This window comes from Neolamprologus multifasciatus, chromosome 14 (assembly GCF_963576455.1).
Source record: "Neolamprologus multifasciatus chromosome 14, fNeoMul1.2, whole genome shotgun sequence".
Lineage (NCBI taxonomy): Eukaryota > Metazoa > Chordata > Actinopteri > Cichliformes > Cichlidae > Neolamprologus > Neolamprologus multifasciatus.
The window spans coordinates 18,422,279-18,443,361 of NC_140452.1; the positions used below are offsets into that span (position 1 = coordinate 18,422,279).

The 21,083-nt window shown below is 39.1% G+C and overlaps 1 protein-coding gene across 3 annotated transcripts in view; it reads left to right on the top strand.

Moving 5' to 3' along the window:
- The window catches only part of ptgir (prostaglandin I2 receptor), a 32,542-nt gene extending 11,480 nt beyond the window's left edge, over nucleotides 1–21,062 (top strand). For 2 of the 3 annotated variants that reach the window (XM_085184613.1, XM_085184612.1), the window contains exon 3: nucleotides 18,473–21,062. In XM_085184613.1, coding sequence (XP_085040739.1) covers nucleotides 18,473–18,760 — 288 coding nt within the window. In that variant the 3' untranslated portion in view covers nucleotides 18,761–21,062. Of the gene's footprint in view, nucleotides 1–1,171 lie in introns of all 3 variants that reach the window. The other variant, XM_085184614.1, reaches the window with a different exon arrangement.
- The last annotated feature ends 21 nt before the right edge of the window (nucleotides 21,063–21,083 follow it).

Sequence of the window (21,083 nt, forward strand, 5' to 3'; positions counted from 1 at the left end):
TGGTTGTTCACATTGTGGTTTTGATTGTCGTGTCAGAGCTTCCAGACAGATGTAGGCTCATGATTAATAATGGTCGGTCTGCCTGAGGCACAGCAGATGTGGGCAGAGAAGTCTGAATCTGTTCATTGCAATGAAAACAATGTAGAGTTCAAGTGTAATTTATATTCTCAATTTCTCTGCTTCACTTAAGAGGTATACAGTCTTCATTTGGTCATTAATTCTTGCACTTCTACAACAACAATGTGCAAAAAGAAAAAAGAAGAAATAAAAACATTGAGCATGTGTTTCCGGTTAGTGTTTGTTGTCTCGGATCACTTTTGAGGAACTGAATATACTTTAAAGAATTAGGTTTTCTTCTGTGGCTCTGCACTCCACTTGGGTTGATGTAGGCGAGATGAAAAGCAGGCACTGGAAAATGAACACTTACATTTTTAAATTTAAGTTTGGCAGGGAATATCAATATTTATCGAATCACGACACATTCAATATTTTCAATGGTCTTTGGCTCACAGGTATAAATAATGTCTGTGGACTTTGTATTTACAGATCACATTTCACAATCTTGCATCTGCTGAACGGCTTTTGGACACTAATAAATGAAGCGGTGTTTTCTCTGCATTTTTCTGAGGTCTGGTTCTGAGTACAGCAAGATTAACTATTAGTGTTGCAGACAGAGAGGTGGTAAAACACGATCTATGAGACAAAGAAGGAAAGGCAATGTATGTCTAGTTTACTGTTGCCTGGCTCGCATAAGCATTATTTAGCAAGTTTGTCAAACTATGACCCTGATCTTAATGTTATCTATTACCTCCCACTGACACTTTTCATACCGTGCAATTGATGCAGACAGCTGGAAACTATTAGGTTCAGTTATCCAATTAGAGCTAATCTCAGGCAGATACTGACACATTGTTACAGATTTATTGTCAAATTTATTGCCGGTATGCTCTCTGTTGGTTGTAAAATGTTTAAAAATACAGCTATGAAAAACAAAAATCATCTCCTGCAGCTGGACAGGTTTTAAAGCGTTCTCTCAGGATTATGCAAGTTGATACTGCTGAATTAACAGTAACATGACTGTTACATACTGGCATTGAAGTTTATAAGCATTAATTGACAGCTCAATAAGAATCATGTGAGTATTTAACCTATTGTAATCTCTATTTTAAAGGCTGTTTCCTCCAGCCTACCAATCGATGCCCTTCGTAGTGTCACCATGGGAACTCCTGAAGCTACCCATCTGGTCAATACCTGGCTCAATAAAGTTCACTAGAAATGTTCCCAATTATCCCATTTGTGAATAATGAAAAACATGGCAGGCCTTTGCTTTTTCCTGTTTTTTAGGTTTTTTTTTTTAAGTGAGCAACTGTATCAGCAGCAGCATGGGCTCGATTTAATCACTAATGTTTTAACTTATTCATAAAAGGTTTCCATTAGGGCAGATGCCATATGCCCATCTTAGTCATCAGATCTGTATTGATTCCTGTGTGTGTGGTTAGGGAGTGCAAAAAAATCCATGATAAATTCCAGCTAGCCGCTTTTGAAAATGTTATTTGTATCTAAAAATAAATAAATAACAGCTCGAATGGGGTCATACTAATTCTTCAGTCATTGATCTTCTGAGTAGTTTTACCCACCATGTGGCCGTCTAAGTAAGGTGGAAGGCTAGAGGCTGGGAAGTTGGAAATTGAATGACAGTAAATGTCACCCTGTGAAAGTTGTTTCCTTCTTTTCTGTTATTTAAATAATAAAGTTATTTGTTTTAATCGTTTTTAAACCATCAGCGTTCTGATATATGACATAGGGATTCAAAATAATTTGCTAGACTAAAAGAAGGAAAAGCGTCAGAAAACATTTACAATGAGCACACTTTCAATGGACAAAGTTAACCATTGTCCAATGAGCTCCATGAAATATGAGTCAAGTTTCTTGATAACCAAACATGTTTTAAATGTAGCTGAAATGTGCGTCGTGTATGAGATTAGCACACACAATGATTCAATTACAGTGTTTGGCGAGCTTTAACAGTGCTAGCAGCAAGAACCTCGGTTTCTGCTAGCATCATTATGCGGTTACACATTGCTTTGGCTGCGTGGTTAGATTCCAGTTTATTCTGACAAAGCCGACATATAAGCTGCTCATTTTTTTAATATCTGAGTACTGCAAAACAGCGCTGCTATCGTCTGTTTACTTTCCCCCTTGCTTGTGTACATCTTCCATTCACAGAGAATAATACTTTTACCCAAATATTATTTCTAGTACGGACCATCAAGACAAGCAACGTTTAAACATCTAGTCGACTAGTCGCCCACAGCCGTAGTATAAAGTTTGGCATCTCCTTTGCACATTTGTCAAACGTAGACCAAATTTTAAACACTGCTTAGTGGCAGTAGCAGTGAAATAGCAAATAAAAATAAAATTTCCATTTTTATTGTGTTTAAAAAACGAACCTTTTTCTTTTTGATTCCGCTCACAGTAGATACGTCATGTTACCATTGATTTAAGAGCCTCAATTACTTTAATGTTAAGTCTTTGGACTTCATATAACTCTGTCTCTCTTTCACTCTGCTGGGGCTAGTGATATACAAATCTGATGGGAGCACAGTGTGTTCTGTGATTTGGAAAAAAGAAAAATGGAAATATCAATTTGCATCCAATAGCTGTGAGCTAACTGGGCAAGAGGGCTGATTGCTGGGAAGATGATGAACAGCAGGTAGCTTTAACACATTTACAGGGCATCATTCCTCCAAGAATCATCACAGCGCTTCATAAATCTGGATTGTTTGACAGGCCTGGGCAAGAGAAATCACACAGAGTGAAGTTTTCAAAATGCTATGTGGAACAGTATGCAGCACACAGTTCTTCTGTTAAAAGACACAAAAATTTCATTGGTAAACTATTTGTCAGGTCATAGATTTAAGAAAGATTGAGGTATTAGTTAACAAAATGTTATGAAGACAAATTTCACAGGATATTCTGCTTTTAGTTCAAGAACATTTAGATGAATGTTCGTTGTTCCCCTGCAGGACTTAAACAAGCATACAACTAAATATTATAACAATAGTTTCCAAACCGCCTGGAGTTCTTACATGCATTAACATGCCCAGTCATAGCCAAAGCCTGAATGCCATTGAAAATATGCAGAATAACAGGCTTTTCAGGGACACTCCTATTTGCATCCAACTGGATCCAGATTGAGAAAATTAGTGTGGATGAAGAGGGGAATTTCCCAAATCCAGACATATCCAGAAGATTCAAGTTAAAATGCCTTCCAGAGGTTGTCTAAAATTAAACCAAAAGTTGGAAATCTCAGTTGAATTCTTTAATTCTGCTTAACTGCCAACTTGAGCGACAAGCTGGAGAAAGAACAAGAGCTAAGCATCCAGAAAGATCTCACACAAACACGGGGTGAACATGCAAACCCCACACAGAAAAACCAGATGGCAGACTTGAACTCAGGTCGTTCTTGCTGTGAGGCAACCGTGCTAACCACTGTGCCACCTCCAGTGTTGGGGAGTAACGGAATACATGTACCGCCGTTACGTATTTAAAATACAAAATATGAGTAACTGTATTCCGTTACAGTTACCGTGTTCGTGTTTTCCTCCGAAACAATAGTTGGAGCAGCCTTTCAACGTCTCTCTCTGTCTCTCGCTAGCAAAGTTGACCCAGACAACAAAGTAAAGCTATTTTTCGGCTACCAGCCCAACACGAACCCGCTGTATTAGCCAGAGGTCCCTTTACTACGGTTCAGAGCCGCGGACCTTCAGTAACAGTAATAAATCATAGCAATAGTACATTCATGTAGTTGTAAACAGCATGATAATATATTAAGTAATCCAAAGTATTCAGAATACGTTACTCTCATTGAGTAACGTAACGGAATACGTTACAGAATACATTTTGGGGCATGTATTCTGTATTCTGTAATGGAATACATTTTAAAAGTAACCTTCCCAACACTGGCCACCTCTATAAGCAATGCACTTGTGTTTTCTTGTTAAAACCTCCTGCACGACCCTTCTCGCTCCCCATCTTCTCTATGGGAAAACTGTTTCCACACCACGTAGGAGCGAGGACAGGAGGAAGCATAAACTAAAATGGAAAGCACTCTGTGTGACATCAGCATAGGATACCATTACCTTTGCATGTGTTTAGGTTGTTGTTAGAAGCACAGTCCACGCAGCATGGGCGTCGTACTTACATGTGTAAAAGTACTTATGCTATGACAGAGTTGAAAATAAGAACCTTTTTTGTTTCTGTGGTATTTTAATCCTGTTGTGAGGTTTAGTGTTGTCTCTAAAAGGAAAGATTATGCTTTGCAATCAGCAGCTGACTTTGTGAAAAGAACAAAGAGGATTCCTTTCCTTTGTGCCTATAAGCAGATACACACATGCAAACATCTATACAGTGTTGGGGAGTTTCCTTAAGAGATTATTAGTTGTCCTGTTAAAACTATATCGAGTCAAGTAATTGTAATTGCTTCATCAGAGTAAAATGTATAATTAATTACTTTGGATTGCTTTTGTAAAAGTGGGCACTGGGGCATCTTCTTTTTGCTGCTGGTAAACACGCTCCATATTGTACACTTAAGGCTTTTTCTGATTACAGAATGGAAACATTGTTAAAGTTTAACCACCCACAAGAAAAAAAGGGCACTAATAAAATAAAATAAAAACGTAAAAATTAAGCACATATTGCCTGATCAATCAAGTAATTCGTTCACAAAAAATATGTAAAACAATTTAATCAATGTTCGTTCCTATTTCTACACAAACAGTTTTATTTTTAACATAAGTAACGTACTCAAATGTAACTCAATAAAAACAATAATTGCTATAAAATAAGCATTTATTTGTGCGTATTTATTTGTATTTCAGTAGTCAGATGGCTGCAGGCTTGTTGATCTTGTTTTTCTTTGTACTACCTGTAGTTTTATCCTGTTTGCCTTTTCTTTGAACTCATTTTGAAATCGGACAACATATGATGCCAACGAATCTCCTGAAGAAACCTTTTGGTGTGCCAGTTAAGTGTGGGAGCTGGAGAACATGGCTTTGGGCTCCAGTACAATAGGAGGTGAGCAGCTGTGGAAGAGGTCTTTAATGGCTGAGGAATAGAATGAATGGAAGAGGCTAAAGACAGATGTGGAGCAGATGGGGGCAGCTGCAGCAGTCATCATCTGTTCATGTGTTTTTGGTTCCCCGAATGAAAAATTATTTGTGACTGATGATGATTATGTGATTAACTGAACCTTGTACTGTACTCTGCATGCTTGATTGAGCTCGAAATGCTTTGGAGTGGAGTGAGCCGTAACTATAGCTGCTTATTTGCACATCCAACAAGTATGAAGCAGCCTAAGCACTTATTTAATGTTGTGTTTCTGAAGGTGTCCCTCAGTTGTATCTCTGTGACCAACTCCTGAAGTAAAAATAAATCTGTTCCTTTAGCTGCTATATGTTCTGTTTACCATCTAGTTTCTGACATTTTTGGTCTGCTGTTTGGTGCAGGGTAGGTGACTTGCAGGGGATCTTCTTTTGTGCTGAAAACAGCTGTCTTGAGTCTGGCTGATAATTCACTGTGGATTTGTGGCTATGAGAGACTCTTCTATACAAGTCATTTTTTGTCTCAAATCTAAATGTCAAAACAGTGATTGTTGCGCTTTTGCGCGTCATTTATTTCCTGTATATGGCACTACACTTTTTTTTCTCTGTCCTTTGAATGATCTCTCTACTTCCAGCCAGACTGTCTACCACACATTTCTCTGTAGTTACATATTGAATACTTCAGTGGTAAAACTGGAAGGACAAGACATTATGAAATGTAACAGTTTCACACTACCGCTGCACTCTGGCTAATGCTTGAGATTACAGGCCCCTTAATTCTGCAGCATTTTAAGATAATTGATGGTAATACAGCTGGAGTCTATCCCACCTACCACAGGGCGAGAAGTGGGAGTACACCCTGGACAGGTCAGTCTAACCAAGGCCAATACAGAGAGGCAGGCAACCAGTTGCACTCACAGCTGGATTACCCAGCAAGAATTATTTGCGATTATTTATGGTAGATACAGTAAAATGTCTTGTAGAGGAACCAGTGATCCAGTGTATGATTATATATGTGTGTAGTCTGTTAGTATTGCATATACATTTGTTGATACATTTTCTTTCTACTGATCTTACTGTGCATGGTCACTAAACCTATGTGGCTGAGGCCTTGACAATCAAAGCAAAAGATCAGCAACTCTAGGAAGGATTCAGTTTTTTTCCACTTGCTAATTCTTATCGGGAACATAGGCATTTGGTCCAAACAGATGTAAGGTGTCATGCTTTGGTGTGCGTACAAGAGAAAGTACCAGCACCCCTTTTTTCATTTAGTCATTTGCTGCATATACACTTACTTTGAGAGCTCTGGGTAGTTGGCTTTTTTTCTTTTTTTTTGCCACATGTGTGCACAGTTATTTGCCTTTCTGTCAACAGTGTCATTATTCACACGCTGTTGTGTGAAATGTGCTCCACACCCAAGTTTAGAGTTTCTCAACCTTAGGGCTTGTGTAGTCGCTTCGGATTGTGAGGAAAGTCACAAGACGAGGCAAAACTTTATATAGAACAAATGATATAAAATGATATGTTGGTACATACAGTAATCACATTTCCCCCAGGCATACATTGTGTAATTAAAAATGTATTTTTGATTTGAAAAACACAGGTGTGACTTTTTTCATAATGGCTCCACAGTGTAGTGGTTTACACGTTCACCTAACAAGCAAAAGCCCCTTGGTTTTATACCCAGGTGGAGACACAAATCTCCGCCTGGGCATCCAGAGTTAATTCAAATCCATTTTCATATCCACTTATCAAAACACAACCACATATCTGTGTTTTACAATTGATGATTAGCTTAAGTAAATACAGCTAAGTCTAGTCTCCTTATGTTAGCAGCTCCAGAGAACAATAGGATTCTTGTTTTATACTCCGCCTTGTCTGCAGCATCAGGAGATAAACGACCTGGCACAATGGCACAGCAGCGAAATACAACACCCTCATATCAAACAGACGATAACAATGGCAGAATACGCAGAGCATCTGTTGATGTGCTGAAGGACACTTGAAAAGGGAAGCAGTTGACACTCGAGTTCAATAATGTGGTGAAACCCTTGCTGCAGTTAAAAACCATTATCATAGCAAGGCTGGTTTTTAGCATGGCCAACTAAATGACTGCTTAGGGTGATCCCTGAGTTGGCCACGCTGCTCGCTGGAGGGGCCCCAAAAGAGGAAGGAAGAAAAAAACTTTGTGAACTGTAAAAACTGTTAACAGTTCAGTCAACAGTCTACAACTGACTGACTCTCACATAACCTGCTTTTAATTTAATCGTCCAGCTGAGTAAGAATCATGTATGACTAACCAGGTTACTGATATTTCTTGTAAAGACCTTTCTCATCTCAATAAATCCTATTAATGTGTGTATTTTATGTGCTCAGGTGTGCCCTCAGCTTGGGTCATGAGGAAGTCTTTTGAAGTCCTTTAAAGAGAAAAGAAAATCTCCATGAGAAAGCAAAATAATTTTGCTAGTGTCACAGTGAAAAATGTAATACTAATTTCCTGTACAGAGACTGCTGGCTTGTTAGTGCAGTGGTTAAGATGTTTGCTCAACATGTGGAAGCTTGCTGGTTTGATTCAAGCTGGAGAAACAAGGGCATCTGGTGCAGAGCTCTGCTAACCCAAACATGTTAACCTGCTGTGGTGATGCCTTATCACAAAGGAGTGGCTGAAGGTTTCTTCTTCTATTAATGAAATCAGAGCATTGTTCTAACTATTCAACACGGAGACAGGATACGTCAGCACCAGCATCTGTACTTTCCACACATCACATAAATTTATAGAATTACAATGAAGTCATTGATCTAGGATATCAATAAATTAAAAAAATGTTTGTGGGTGGAGCTGATGGATGAGGGGTGGGGGGGACACGTCAATGAATCCTCTTTGTGATTCTTTCCAAAATGCATTTCAGCTGTGCATGGATTGAGTTCTGCTATCTAAGACAGTATGTAGACAACAGGGACTAAACAAACGAAACAACATAATTGCAACCAGACAGTAGTGACGAATTGGTGGTTTGAAATTTTGGGGGTCACTGCGCCCTGGCTAATGTTTTCTTCTGCAGCGAACTTGAGAATATGATGGGAAGTTTTCCTCTGCTCTCATCTTCTCCCAGAGAGTCCTAAAAATACATCATGTTGGCAAATAGCCAGTCCACATAGGGTGTATTTGTATAGTTTTATTTGTATAGTTTTAGATGTGTGCCCCTCACTGATGGAAATGAGACTTAACTTCCTAAGTAGAGGAACTGGTTTTTTTTATTACAGACAAGTTGCTGTTGATAAAAATTGTGCACAGGTGACATGGCGAGGTACTTTTTTAATTGTGGTTTTTTTTTCTGCAACACTCAAACTGAAATGAATGCATGTAGTTTAAAAAGCTGTGATATAAAATATCTAACTTTCTTCTTCCTGTCATGTTTCTTCTACACAGAACAGAACTAGAAACCGAGACAGAATCATTCAAAACTTTTATTCAACAGTTATTAATCGATAGTTAATGAATAACATGTGTGCGTGTGTGTGCGTGTGTGTGTGAGCACGAGCCTGTTATCTGGGAATAAAGACTGAAAACATAAGGAATCAACTAGCTGGCTTCACTTCTCACTCTTTGTGTACATTATGTCTCATTTGGTTAATCTGTCTCGCAGTTGTGTAACAGTTAGCTTTGCTTTAGAGTCTGTTCTGTGTGCTTCGATAGTTCCGTAATCCAGACTTCAATCCTTGTTATTATCTTCTGTTTGAGAGGTTTCCTTTGATGCTGCTGATCCCCAGCTGACACACACCCAGCACACAGCCTGGCACGTAGATTCTTGGTCCCAGCAGCTCAGTGGGAAAAACTAAGAGATGGACAATGACAATGAATCATGCTGAATTGCAGCTGTTCTGATCAGGATGCCAGTTAGAAATTTAATCAAAGATCCAAATAAACATGCAAACAAAGCTCTTAGCAATAGTCACTTACAGACTTCATAAAGGAAGTGCTTTGTGGTTATTTGGAGCTCGCATTAGCAGAATAAATGAATTATGCAAATCGCTTTGATAACTTTTAAAACTGCACCATACAGGGGGTGAAAACCACATAGCGATGCAGTTGTAACTCTCTTGGCTGTGTTTAACCAGAATAGTTGCTAATATGCTGCGCTTTTAGTTGAATGAGGTTTATATTACAGTGTTTTTACTTTAATAATGAAGCTAATCCCAAAAATATAACATCTAAAGATGGTGAGGGATTTATTTGGCTCTGGTTTGCTGTTAGAACCAGTTTGGAAAAGCCCAAAATAAAGGCCTGCTGTGCGTGTTAAGACCTGGAATTCTTCTTTGTATGTCACACGCTCCTCATTGTGGACAGTATCCATTCATTTAGTAGTGCTAAAAAATATCCAAAATATAGGACGAGAAAGTAGGCCTACGATTTACAGAATTATAATATGGTAGCTCAAAAGACAGGCTTAGTGAAAGTAATGTATTCTTTCTTTTATGGTTGCGTCTTCAGAACGTTTAAAGTATTTGGAAACAAACTGATGTTTGTATTGTATGTACGGTCGGCAAGGTCTGTCATCTCGGTTGGTCGCAAAAGACCTGCAACTGACAAATAAAGGCTATCTCATCATCTCATCATCATCATCATCATCATCATCATCATCATAATTTAAATGTAAAAAAATGCATATTTTACTTTCACTCTCCTGCCACTGTTGTGCAATAAAGGTGATGAGCTGGATCAAAATGACCTCAGTTAAAAAAGGTCGACTTTACCTTGTGCGAAAGTGATAAAAACACACAGTCACTTCCAGTGATGTTCGTCTAATAAATATAGTCAACACAAAAGCAACAGTTGTCAGCTGAACAGACTTTATTGGCATTGCAGTAAAGTGAGGAAATCACCTGTCACCTGCTGTGGGTGGAAACACAGTGTGCTAATCATAACCTCCTGGGATCTTGACGAATGTTTTTATATTACTGCTGTATAGATTCATAACTATATGAAAGTTAGTCTGGGATGGCAAGCAATAAAATAATTGAAATAACTGAATCGTGGCTTTATCAGCTACAAAGTGCTTAAAACATAGAGCGCTCACCGGCTACCTCCACCCCAGCTGGTTGTGTCACCCTTTGACTACGTGACCATGTCACATATCATCACATCACCAGAGTTAATATAATGCCATAACAGGGATGAAAGATCAATGAATCAAACAAAAAAATAGGACTGATGTTTTAAAGCAACAGCAAATTAATTCCAGTGGATGTTTTTCACTGCTAACAGCAACAAGGGATTTAGCTCATAGTCCTCGGTTATGTGCGGTTAATTTACATGGATGACGTCCAGATGGCTCTCTGTGAAAGAATGTCGCAACCAGGATTAAATTCATCTGGCTCCACTAGTGGCATTAAACACAGCCTCAGTCAACAACAGTTACACTTTACTGTGAGCAATTCTGTTCGATTTGAAGTTATTTCAAAAGATACACTCCTGCTGTTTTCAAAGGGCATATATGACCCTGTCAACAATACACAAAAGCACAGTAGGATCATGTCTGTGAAGGTTCTCAGTCATCCAGGTCACCGTAGTCTAAGGAGCTTGGAAAGAAAAGCGCCTGGACTTCTTTAAGTTTCTTGAAGTTTTACGTTTCAAGAAACTTAAAGAAGTCCAGACGCTTTTCTTTCCAAGCTCTTTAGACCACAGCAGCATCAGATACAGCAGAGAAAATTAGCATTTTTATCCCCAATGAAGAGGAAGTGTCAGTCTACAGCTTCTTCTGTTGTAACACTCTCAAGGTTTTGTAATTTGCCCAGCTAAAACACTGTGTCTCATATTTTACACTGTACAGTTTGAAAAGTGGAGTTTTATGGTTTCACAGTTACTTCCACTTCCTCTTTTGGAGAGTTTGAGAAGTGTAGTTCTGACACCAGCCTCTGTTTTTCAGTTGTTAAGCAAACAACAACTCCTACACATTTGGCACATCCTGCTCCGGAGACAGGATTTAATTGTGAGAGAGTTCAGAGTGACAGCTTTATTTGGCCCTGAATTCTAAAGAGATAATAAAGGTTTGTCTTAAAACTTTTATGTGTTTTCCACGAACTTAGAAAGCATGTAATTTATAAGACATTGTGTACTATTTAAAACAGGAGTCAGTTTTTTTGCGATACCAAGGCATGCGTGTTAAATGTAATATTACTTTGCCCTGTGGTCTTTGCAGACAGTTGAATTGATGCATGAGTGTTCAGGGAGTCTGTTATTCTCAGAAGTCATTTATAGATAATGATCGTAAAAGGTTTAATGTTTTCAGGTGCAGTAGTTCACTGTGTTGGGCACATCTTAGAGAGGAAGCTCACTAATGGACCATAAGTGTAGACAGTGTAATTCCCCTGATGAAGCATGTCTGATTATAGCAATATAGACTGACTATACTACCGTCACTTATTGCAGCATATAGTTTTTTGTCTTCTGGAAATGTCTTTCGTGGAAATGAACAGCTTAATAATAATCTCTAAAGACTGGGATGTGTTTTCTGTGAAAAAGTCAGTAAGCAAAACAAATGTTACCATTGAGCCATTGTACATGCACCAGAGATGTATATCCTGCAGACGGTGTCGGCAGGAAACACCCACTCATTTTTCCTCTCTGTACGTTCTCCTTAACCTCAAATGTCAGAAAACATGCAACAAAAAAAAACTGTCTACCCTTGCATTATAGTGCCACACTGAATGATTCACCAACTACAAAAACAAAACAACTTCAGGATCTCAGGAGATAATCATCCTCAGAGATAATCATCCTCAGAGATAATCATCCTCAGACAGCCTTTATGTCACTAAGCCTCGTGCTGCTCTGTTTAAGGTGTTCAGGAGAAATAACACAGAAAACACTCCTGCATAGCTGTTCGTGGAAATCCTATAATCTCCAATGATCAATGGATCAATGAACTTTAAAACTTCCAGTGTGCTGTGGTGAACCTTTCGCTGACCTTCCAGCGGAGTTACGAGAAAATAAATCTGCTGTTGTGTTTTGAATGAATCTTTTGATAAATACACACGGGCAGAAAACAGAGATAAGGTTCGTTGATGTGTGAAGTTGAAGAGAAGTGACAACTCAGAAAACTAAACAGGGAAAAAAACACTTCCACCAATTTACTGCATGTGGAAAAATGTCACTAAAAGTAAAAGATTACTTTCAAAAACAAAGCCACGAATATGTACACAGTTCAGCCACAATATAAATACAGAAAACACTGAAAGGTGAAGCGAAACATAGTACGGTCCTGGCGTTTATATGGGTGTTATTTTAACATGTGCCACCCAAACCAAGTGTATCCTGTGTTAATGGCACCTTACATGCACATGTGCCCCCCTTTCCCTACCAGGACACGGCGTACATGCAAGCTTTACTAAACGAATTGGCCAAGAACAGTTCGAGGAGCACAGAGTCCTTGCTGTGCATCCCACAGGACCCAGAAGCCCTTCTCCCAGTGTTGTATGTTAGGCATGGAAAAACACCACTAAAGGGAGTTGCACAATAAAAAGGCCGTTCATTTTTCTGTCATGGCTCATCTGTGTGTAGTTAGTAGTTTTTATGATTCACCTCATTTAAAGTGCTGAATGAATCAGATGCCTCCATGCTATGCCATGGTTATAGATCTTTGTACGATTATCTTTGTCGCTGCACTAATGCAACCTTTTGGCTAAAAAACAGAAATACAGCAAAGCTTCACGCACCTTTGGTAAATTGTGCTCTCGTGCTGTTGCCAACTCTACAGCCCAAAATGATTCATTTGTTTCCAAAAAAGCAAGATGAGAGCATTAATCAAGCTCAAGCCTATAAATGTATTCCATGGAGGATGGGTGTGTTAGATTTCTCATAAAGACTTAAATGAAGTGAACCAAAAAGTCTGCAAATGACTCACTATTGCTTGTAAAGGCTAACAGCTGTAAGCAAGTTATGAAGCTGAAGGAAACAGAATATCATCAGTGAGAGCATCACTGAATCACTTCAGAGCAAAATGTAAGTGAATGAATCAACCTGAGGCAATAAGGTCGCATGTGTTGTGTTACTGCTAGCTTACCCTTGAAGGGGATGGCTACGGTGAAAGGTCAGGTCAGGTTCAGATCAAATGTTAGGATTCGGCAAATAGTGAGTAGATCTTCATGAAATGACTGTAAGTGTGAAGTCCTCTGAAATGATGATAACACAAAACTGTAAGTGCAGAAATTTGTTAAACAATAATGTCTGTGGCAAACGTCAGTACACATTAAGCCACTTCCATACTTAAACCTGTTAAAATCAGTGCTTTTGTATTAAGAACAGATCAAATGAGTTCGTGTATTGTAAATTGTGGGATTCATAGCTTTAGACTCATGCAGATCTAGCTCAAGCTATGATCAGTGTTACTGACACAGGCTGGTTTTTTAACGGAAACACTCTGAGCAACCTCACACTACACAACACGCTTTCCAATTCCTGAAAAGCAAGCAACCGGGCGGCGAACACTGCGGTGCATTAGGTAACTAAAGTAGCAGCTGTTTTCTGTAGAAGTTAAAGAAGCACAAATATTGAATACAAACATGAAAGAAGCTGCACATTCGATGTCAGTTTTGTATTAATAGTTCACTTTCTCCAACTAAAAAAAACCCAAAACAAATATTGCAGGTTTAACAGGCGCCAATGAGATTGATATTGAGCTTCTCTTCTTACTCTAGGAAGGAAAGTAATTACGCATATTTTCCAAAAATTTTAATTCCTTCAGAGACTGAAATTGATCTGTAAATGATCTCTGAAAGCCCCGTTTTCTCTGCACTGTCTGCTCTAAAGTTTCAGAATAATCTGCAGTGAAACAGGATCAGGAAGACAGAGTTAGGGGAGTCCACTAGGACAACACGATAGGCAGTAATGGGTTGTAGAGTGTAGAAATCCATTATGTGGTCTGTTTCCTGAATGAAGCAGCCATCATCAACCATCTTACATGCAACTTATGTGTGTCTTACATGCCTTATTTACAACAGATGGCCTGGATCCAGGTACATGAAGACTGTCAGAACAAAGAAGCGAGATCCACAAAAAACAATTTGAGCAAAATAAAACCAAAAAAAATCTCCAAAACAAAATACGGGTGGTCTAAATAAAGGATAACTGCATCTCCGGTCAAACCAGAGCAAATGATGCCACGTGCCTCCTCATCTCCTCTGTCTTTCATCACTACCATGACCCAGAAATCAATCTAAATATGCCATGCTGAAGGATGTCTCAATTCCTAAAATGCATCTGGCAGAGAGGAGAGAGGAGGCTTGTCGGACAAGTTATATTCGAGGGTGCACAGGTGTTGCATCCTCTGCTAAAGTGCTTTTACCCATGACGCATGAAAGACGTGCGTGACACGGCTGGAATATACAAACCATGGCATTGGTTTGTATATTGACACCCCCCCACCACCACCACCACCACGGTGGTGGTGGTGGTGGGGGGGGGGTGTCTGTAAATAAAGGAGTCTCTGCATTCATTCAGATTGTCTAAGCGTCTAAGCAAAAATACCTCATTTTGTTATATGCCTGTTGCCTTGGCTCCACTCTCTTTGCATATCTGCTGGGTAGGATTAAGACTTGAGGAGAGGTGGTTAGGGAAGGAACTGAGGATTGAGAAAGCTGCATGCAGGCAAGCTAAAACCATACTGAGAAGTCCGAGGGCTGTCAAAATATCAAAGTAAAATAGGCTGGATGTGAAACTATCAGCTGAAATATAATAATAATAGTCTGGTACTTGTCTGGTAACAGTGCCCTCCAAAGCTTTCTGCGTATAATTGTGAAATGTTTAAAATCCATCGATTTTTTTACCTGCTTTAAAAGATGCAGTATTTGGTTAAAAGGTAAATATCTCCATGGCTAAAAAAGAGACGAGGTTCTGTTTCATTCAGTATTTGTCATTACAATTTGCAAGGCTGTGGGTGGTGATAGGTGAATGCAACTGCACATGTACGGCACTTTGTTGGCTAGATTTATATACAGTACATATATGATACATTATATGTCTTTATCACGCCTTCCCTGCAGCTCCCAGGTTCTCTGTTCTCCTAAATAATCCCCCATGATGCTTTCCCTCTATGTCTGGCCTGCTCTTTAAGCACAGACAGATCCATTAATATGCTCCTGTTTAAGGAGAGCCTGACATGTCATCAGTTTTGGCCCCACAGCCTGTAGTGCTTTGAGTGGACGGCTCGTGATTTGTGTTTGTCTCTGCGGGGCTTAAAGCCTGCCGAGAGCACCATAAGAGGCAGGGTGGCATGCAGGGAACAGAAGCATGAGCGAGGGTGGTAATGTGGCGTGAGACAACAATAGCGAGGAAGGTAGCAGAGCACACGAGTCTGTTTGAAATGTTTCTGGCAGTGCCGCGTGATGAATTAAGGGTACCGTAACTTTGCATTGAGCACAAGAAGCATTTGTCATTGTGTTTGTTAGTGTGTTTAATGCCAAGATTCATTTTTGTTTGAAACCTTAAATCAAATAAGAAATTACTGCCAGCATGAGACCTTTTCCTAGGTCAGAAGCCAAAATAGTTAAAGGTGTTGTTGTATTTTCTTTATCGTTCCTACGAACATCTTTATCTATGATTCTCCAGAGCTTTTAAAATGTATCTGCCACCAAATTGTGCTGACATCTGTACACCCGGGCCCTTTTCCACACGCACACATGATACATAAATCTTGAGTTTACTAAATTCAAACTGTTTGTTTGAATTTAGTAATCTTCAATTTGTCAGCGTGTATTTCAGTGTAACCTTTGATGTCTAGGTAACAAAAGCCAATTTTAAGACTAGTAATGTACGTGATCTACGCTGGCAATCACAAAGCAGTTAACAGCCGCTTCACGCAGTGATGAATTAAAACAAATTAATTCTCAACTAACAAAACAAACATTCAAAACTCTGTGAATGCTTCCAGATGAGTTTATTAAATAACCGCTCCCCAATTTTTCAAAGTTTTATTACCGCTCTTGATGCTGCAGTGACTTCCTGCTTACATGCTTTGGGTGACTATTTTTCAAGTTTGCTGGCATTTCATTTACACACAGTCGACATTGATAATTTTATTGAGTTCCAACTCCATCTTGGAAGCTACTGTTTTTTACTAAAGCTGGAGGTTTTTTTTTTTTTTTTATTTTACTACCCGTTGCTACTAATGTAGTAACAAGGAGGAGAGAAACTTACTAATAAAGTGGTGGCAGCAGGTAAATTGTGAAATTTTGCAGTCTACGCCTGCAAAAAAGGAAACGTGTTGTTGTGTGAAAGGAAGTTGAGGACACACTAGCTCAGATGTGTTTTCGTAAAATCCCTCCGTGTCTTATGTGCCATTTATTAAGCCTGTGAAATCCGCTAGAATCTGCCAGCATCAGTTGTGCAATTTAAGAAAGTTTAGACGACTTCAAATTGCATGCTTACTTCCTAAAAAGTCAAAAACATCTGGAGAGTATTTCATTCCATGCTCAACTGTAACTGCTACTGACACATGCAGGATGACGGCTCTCTTCCAGGATTTTGATTTTGTTATACGGTTGAGCTCAATGCCTTCGGTAAAATCACATGATAAGTGCTGTTATTTTGGGCGTGGTTGTTCTCTTATTCTCTGTTGTCTTTTTTTTTATTGTTTGTCATCGGCATACCCAGACATCTTTAGGTGAAATATCATGTTTGGTTGATTTTAGCCAGCTGATAAGTGTGCGAAGCATGCAGCCAGCTTGTGACTGGTCCCTGCACTGGGTCTGGACTCTCCCTCAGGCCTCTCTCATGTTTCTTGCTTATTAGTTTTCAGTCCAGTCCCTAGCAACATGGAAACATTTACACCGATGTAGAAAAGCAGTCAATCAGCAGAAGCCATTAATTAGGAGAATGTTTGTTGGATATTTCGTGGAGGAAATGGAGAATTGTTGATAGAGAATGGGAGTGAGGTGACAAAGATGCTTTGCCAGCTGCTGCTTCTCTCTCTGCCCTGGCTTTGTAAGCAGCCAGCTGCTGCTGTTGTCTGGCCTGCTTTTCTCCAGTCTGTCATACCATAAAGGTCGATACAGGAAAAAGATGTGGTTTTAACATGCTGCCTTATGTGGGTCTGTTTTCGGAACACTTTGTACATTTGAAACTTAAAGATGCGCTCAGACCGAGTGTGATGATGCTGACATTTGTTAAAGCCTTGCACAGCAAGATGAACTGCCATCTCCTTTGACACTGATGCTGAACACGCAGTTGAGTTTTCATCTGGCTTTAGCAACAAAGTGCCGACGACTCTGCTCTATTTGCTGGAGGAAGCTTCGAATGGTCTCCATCCAGTTGAGACAACGTTTATTCTTTAATATCTTTAATCGTGTGCCAAAAACTTTCCGCTGTCAAGAAGTTTCCTCTCAAAAATTCGTATTAATATTTTTAAAAGTACATTGTTACCATTTAATAACTTATTACTGTTTGTCTTCTTCTCCATACCTTTGTCTTCATCATTCTGGTACAAGCTCATCTTGGTTTCATCCATTCAAAGATTATTTTAGAGAACTGTGTCGGCTCTTTTAGATGTTTTCTGGCAAAGTCTAATCTGAGCTTCCTGGTGTTGAGTGTAACCCAGGGGTGGGCAATCTCAGTCCACATGTCCTCCTCAACATGTCCTGAAGTTCTCCAGAGGCCTGGTAACGAACTAATCATGTGATTCAGGTGTGTTGACCCAAGGTGAGATCTAAAACCTGCAGGGACACCGGCCCTCGTGGACTGAGATTGCCCACCCCTGGTGTAACCAGTGGTTTGCACCTTGTTGTAAACTCTCTGTATTTCCATTCATGAAGGCTCTCTTTATAATAAAGTTTGACAATGATACATCTGCCTCCTCAAGAGAGTCCTTGGCTCGGTTAGATGCTATGAAGTTGTTTTTCTTAACCTTGGAAATAATTCTGTCATCACGCACTTCAGTTGTCTTCTGTGGTCTTTCAGGTCTTTTGGTGTTGGTGAGCTGATCGGTGTAAAATTTTAACAATACACCAGACTATTTGGGGTTTTCAGCCTAATGATGACCTCCCGCACAACAGTGAACAGCTATGACATACAAATTCAGTACTTTGAAGGGAACAGGTCTTACCTGGCCATAAAACTGCTTTGATTGTCTCATTAATTCTGAACTTCTGAGAATGCAGAACTAGATATAAAAATGCCAGATTTCTATTTGAATTAAGTTGAAATTTTGCACTTCAAACACATCTTGATTGTTTAATTTACAATTCTACAAAAATCGTCTCTCTAACTCTTGACCTTGGCCTTCTGGAAGAGACGGTACAGAAACGTTTACACTTGTAAGCTGGAAATCACAGGAATTGCATCTAACCTTGACGCTCTCTCTGTCTTTTCTTTACAGATTGCAGGCTTTATCAATGCGATCCATCCATTTTGCGGTGACAAAGAGAACCTGATAGCTTTCAGATTCTATGCGGTCAACCCCATCGTTGATCCTTGGGTCTTTATCATCTGCCGCAAGTCCGTGTTTCGCCACCTTTGCTCTCTGCTGAGCTTCCGCTTCAGTAAAGGAGCCGTAAAGACGACAGCACACTGCGCTCTGTCTTTACCCCTTGACAATGTCATACAACGCAACCGACCAGACACGTCAGTTCCACCAACCAACATGTATTCCAATTTACCTCGATGACCCACAAAAACCCATGGCAGTGCAAGGTAATGGCCTGGAGGCTGGAGGACATTTCTATATGGAAAAAAACATTTAAGGAAAACTCTAAAATGAAATGAATGTATGAATCCAAAATTCCTGCACCTAGTATTTGAAGGCACAAAGACAAGACTGTCACAATTTAAATCTACGTGCTGCCGTTAAAATTTCTCCCTTAACTTTGGAAAAAATGACTGCACTAACTGTTAACTTTCCACTGATGGACGGAAGTTATTTGAACATTGCAAGGGGAGTTGTGCCATTAAAACAGCACTGTGACTTGGGACTAAGGAACACTTACAGTCATGTCAGGCCCAAGGATGACATACTGTAAAATCTGAATATATGCAGTTGAGGAAAGCTGTATGGAAATGTATGAATGTATAGTTTGTTTGTTTTTTATCTCGATCAGTCGGCCCTTTCTTTAAGGCACAGTAAGTCAGTAAGTCTGTTAATGCATTATCTGTGTCTAAAGCATGGATGACATGAGATTTAGCTCACGCAACGTGCCTGCTTACACAGTTTATTTGGATGACATATGTGTGTAACAGATATACACGATTATTATTGAACTGTTTATATTTTGTATGTCTTGAAAGACTTGTGTGTCTCATACTACAACTTATGTACTCAAAATGTGCGTGTCATGAAACATGAATTAAAAAACATATGAATTAAAATTTAATCAAGTAAAATTTATTATGCATAAGAATAAATATAGAACTAAATCACAGTGTGATATATAAGTCTCATAGAACTTTCCGTATATTAGGAAACATTTACTAATGGAGACAATGGGGCTGGAAATTTATTTTCCATATGGGGTGATCCAAGCTAAATGCTAATGATGTCAATGTTTGTTGTATGTGCAACATATGCTAATGTGTAGCAGATCCAGTGCAATGCTAATTACTAATGTGTCAGTGGTTATTATGAACGAGCATGAGTGAATCCAGTGAAGAACCCAAATTTGGTACATCAAGCACTTGATATGGACACAAGTACTGGGCCACCTAAAGGAGCTGCTCAGGAATGGAAACACATACCATGAAGCTCCCAGGGCACTGTTCTCATGCTGATGTTAACTCTGAAGTTACTGAGTCAGCAGAGAGTTACAGAGAATTACCGACCTCGCTCGGTACCTTTACGTGGCCTGCTTCTTCATGACTGAGTTGCTGCAAAACCACTGTGACTGAAAAAATGGATTTCAGAAACGTAAACCTTTTACTTCTTCAGGAGTTAAGATTGCTTGACTCATAACACTGACTATTTTGTGTTTCATGTGTTTGTTGTTGTATGTGTGTGTTTTCTAAAAGACATCCTCTACCTTTTACACCCATAAGGTTTAAGTGAATGTGAAAAGGTAATACATAAATGTTTATGTATATATATTGGTACAGTAGAAGCTTTTCATAATTGTGCTCTGTTGGGGGGAAAATTGTCGTAAAAATGGCCTATTCCTTTTACCACTTACTTTAGCATTTAAACAGTTATGTGAAGGTAAACCTGCTTCTTTTGCAAGTCTAATAATAATGTTTTATGTTGAGAAACGAAAGGGATTAGTATAAGTTGTTGCTATTCCAAACCATCTCTGAGAGTTGGGTTACTTCTTTTTCAGAGAGGGTTTCATTCCTGTGGGAGTCCTGTTCATAATGTCACTGTATTGCTTGAACATTGCAGTCTCCTTTTCTTCCTCCTTTTCATGGATCTTTAAACTACCTATGATGATTGTGAATGTCATTTTAAGAGCTTTTTGCTTTTAGAAATTCCATGCTGCTGCAAAATGCACTGTGAGAATTAGACTTTTAACTTTAAAGCTGTAACTGTATTCCTGTGCTGTAAAGCTGTGTGTTTTAATGATTATGTAAGTTTGATTTATGCAAGTGCAAATGTATGAGTATGACAAAAATTGGGATTTTTTTTCTTCAAAACATTTTTGTCTTTGATCCATATTCACGTTTTGATTTCACTTATGCTCAGTCATGCATGTCTCGATCTTAGACACATTACCACCCACACATTTTGCTTTGAGGATGTAGTGTTTAATCATCAAGATGTAAATCTGTTGAATTGAATGAAAGAATATCATTCATTCTATCATTAACATTTCATTCATATAAAATAAAATCTCATTACAGTTACAATCTTGTCAAAAACTCTTTTGTCCATGTAAAAACAAAGCAAAAGTGAACATCCTTGCTTGCACTGTTTGTCTCCTATGAGACCCGATGTTTGAAGAACATGACATGACATTTAAGCCCTCATGCAGTATATATATATGTGTGTGTGTGTGTGTGTATGTGTG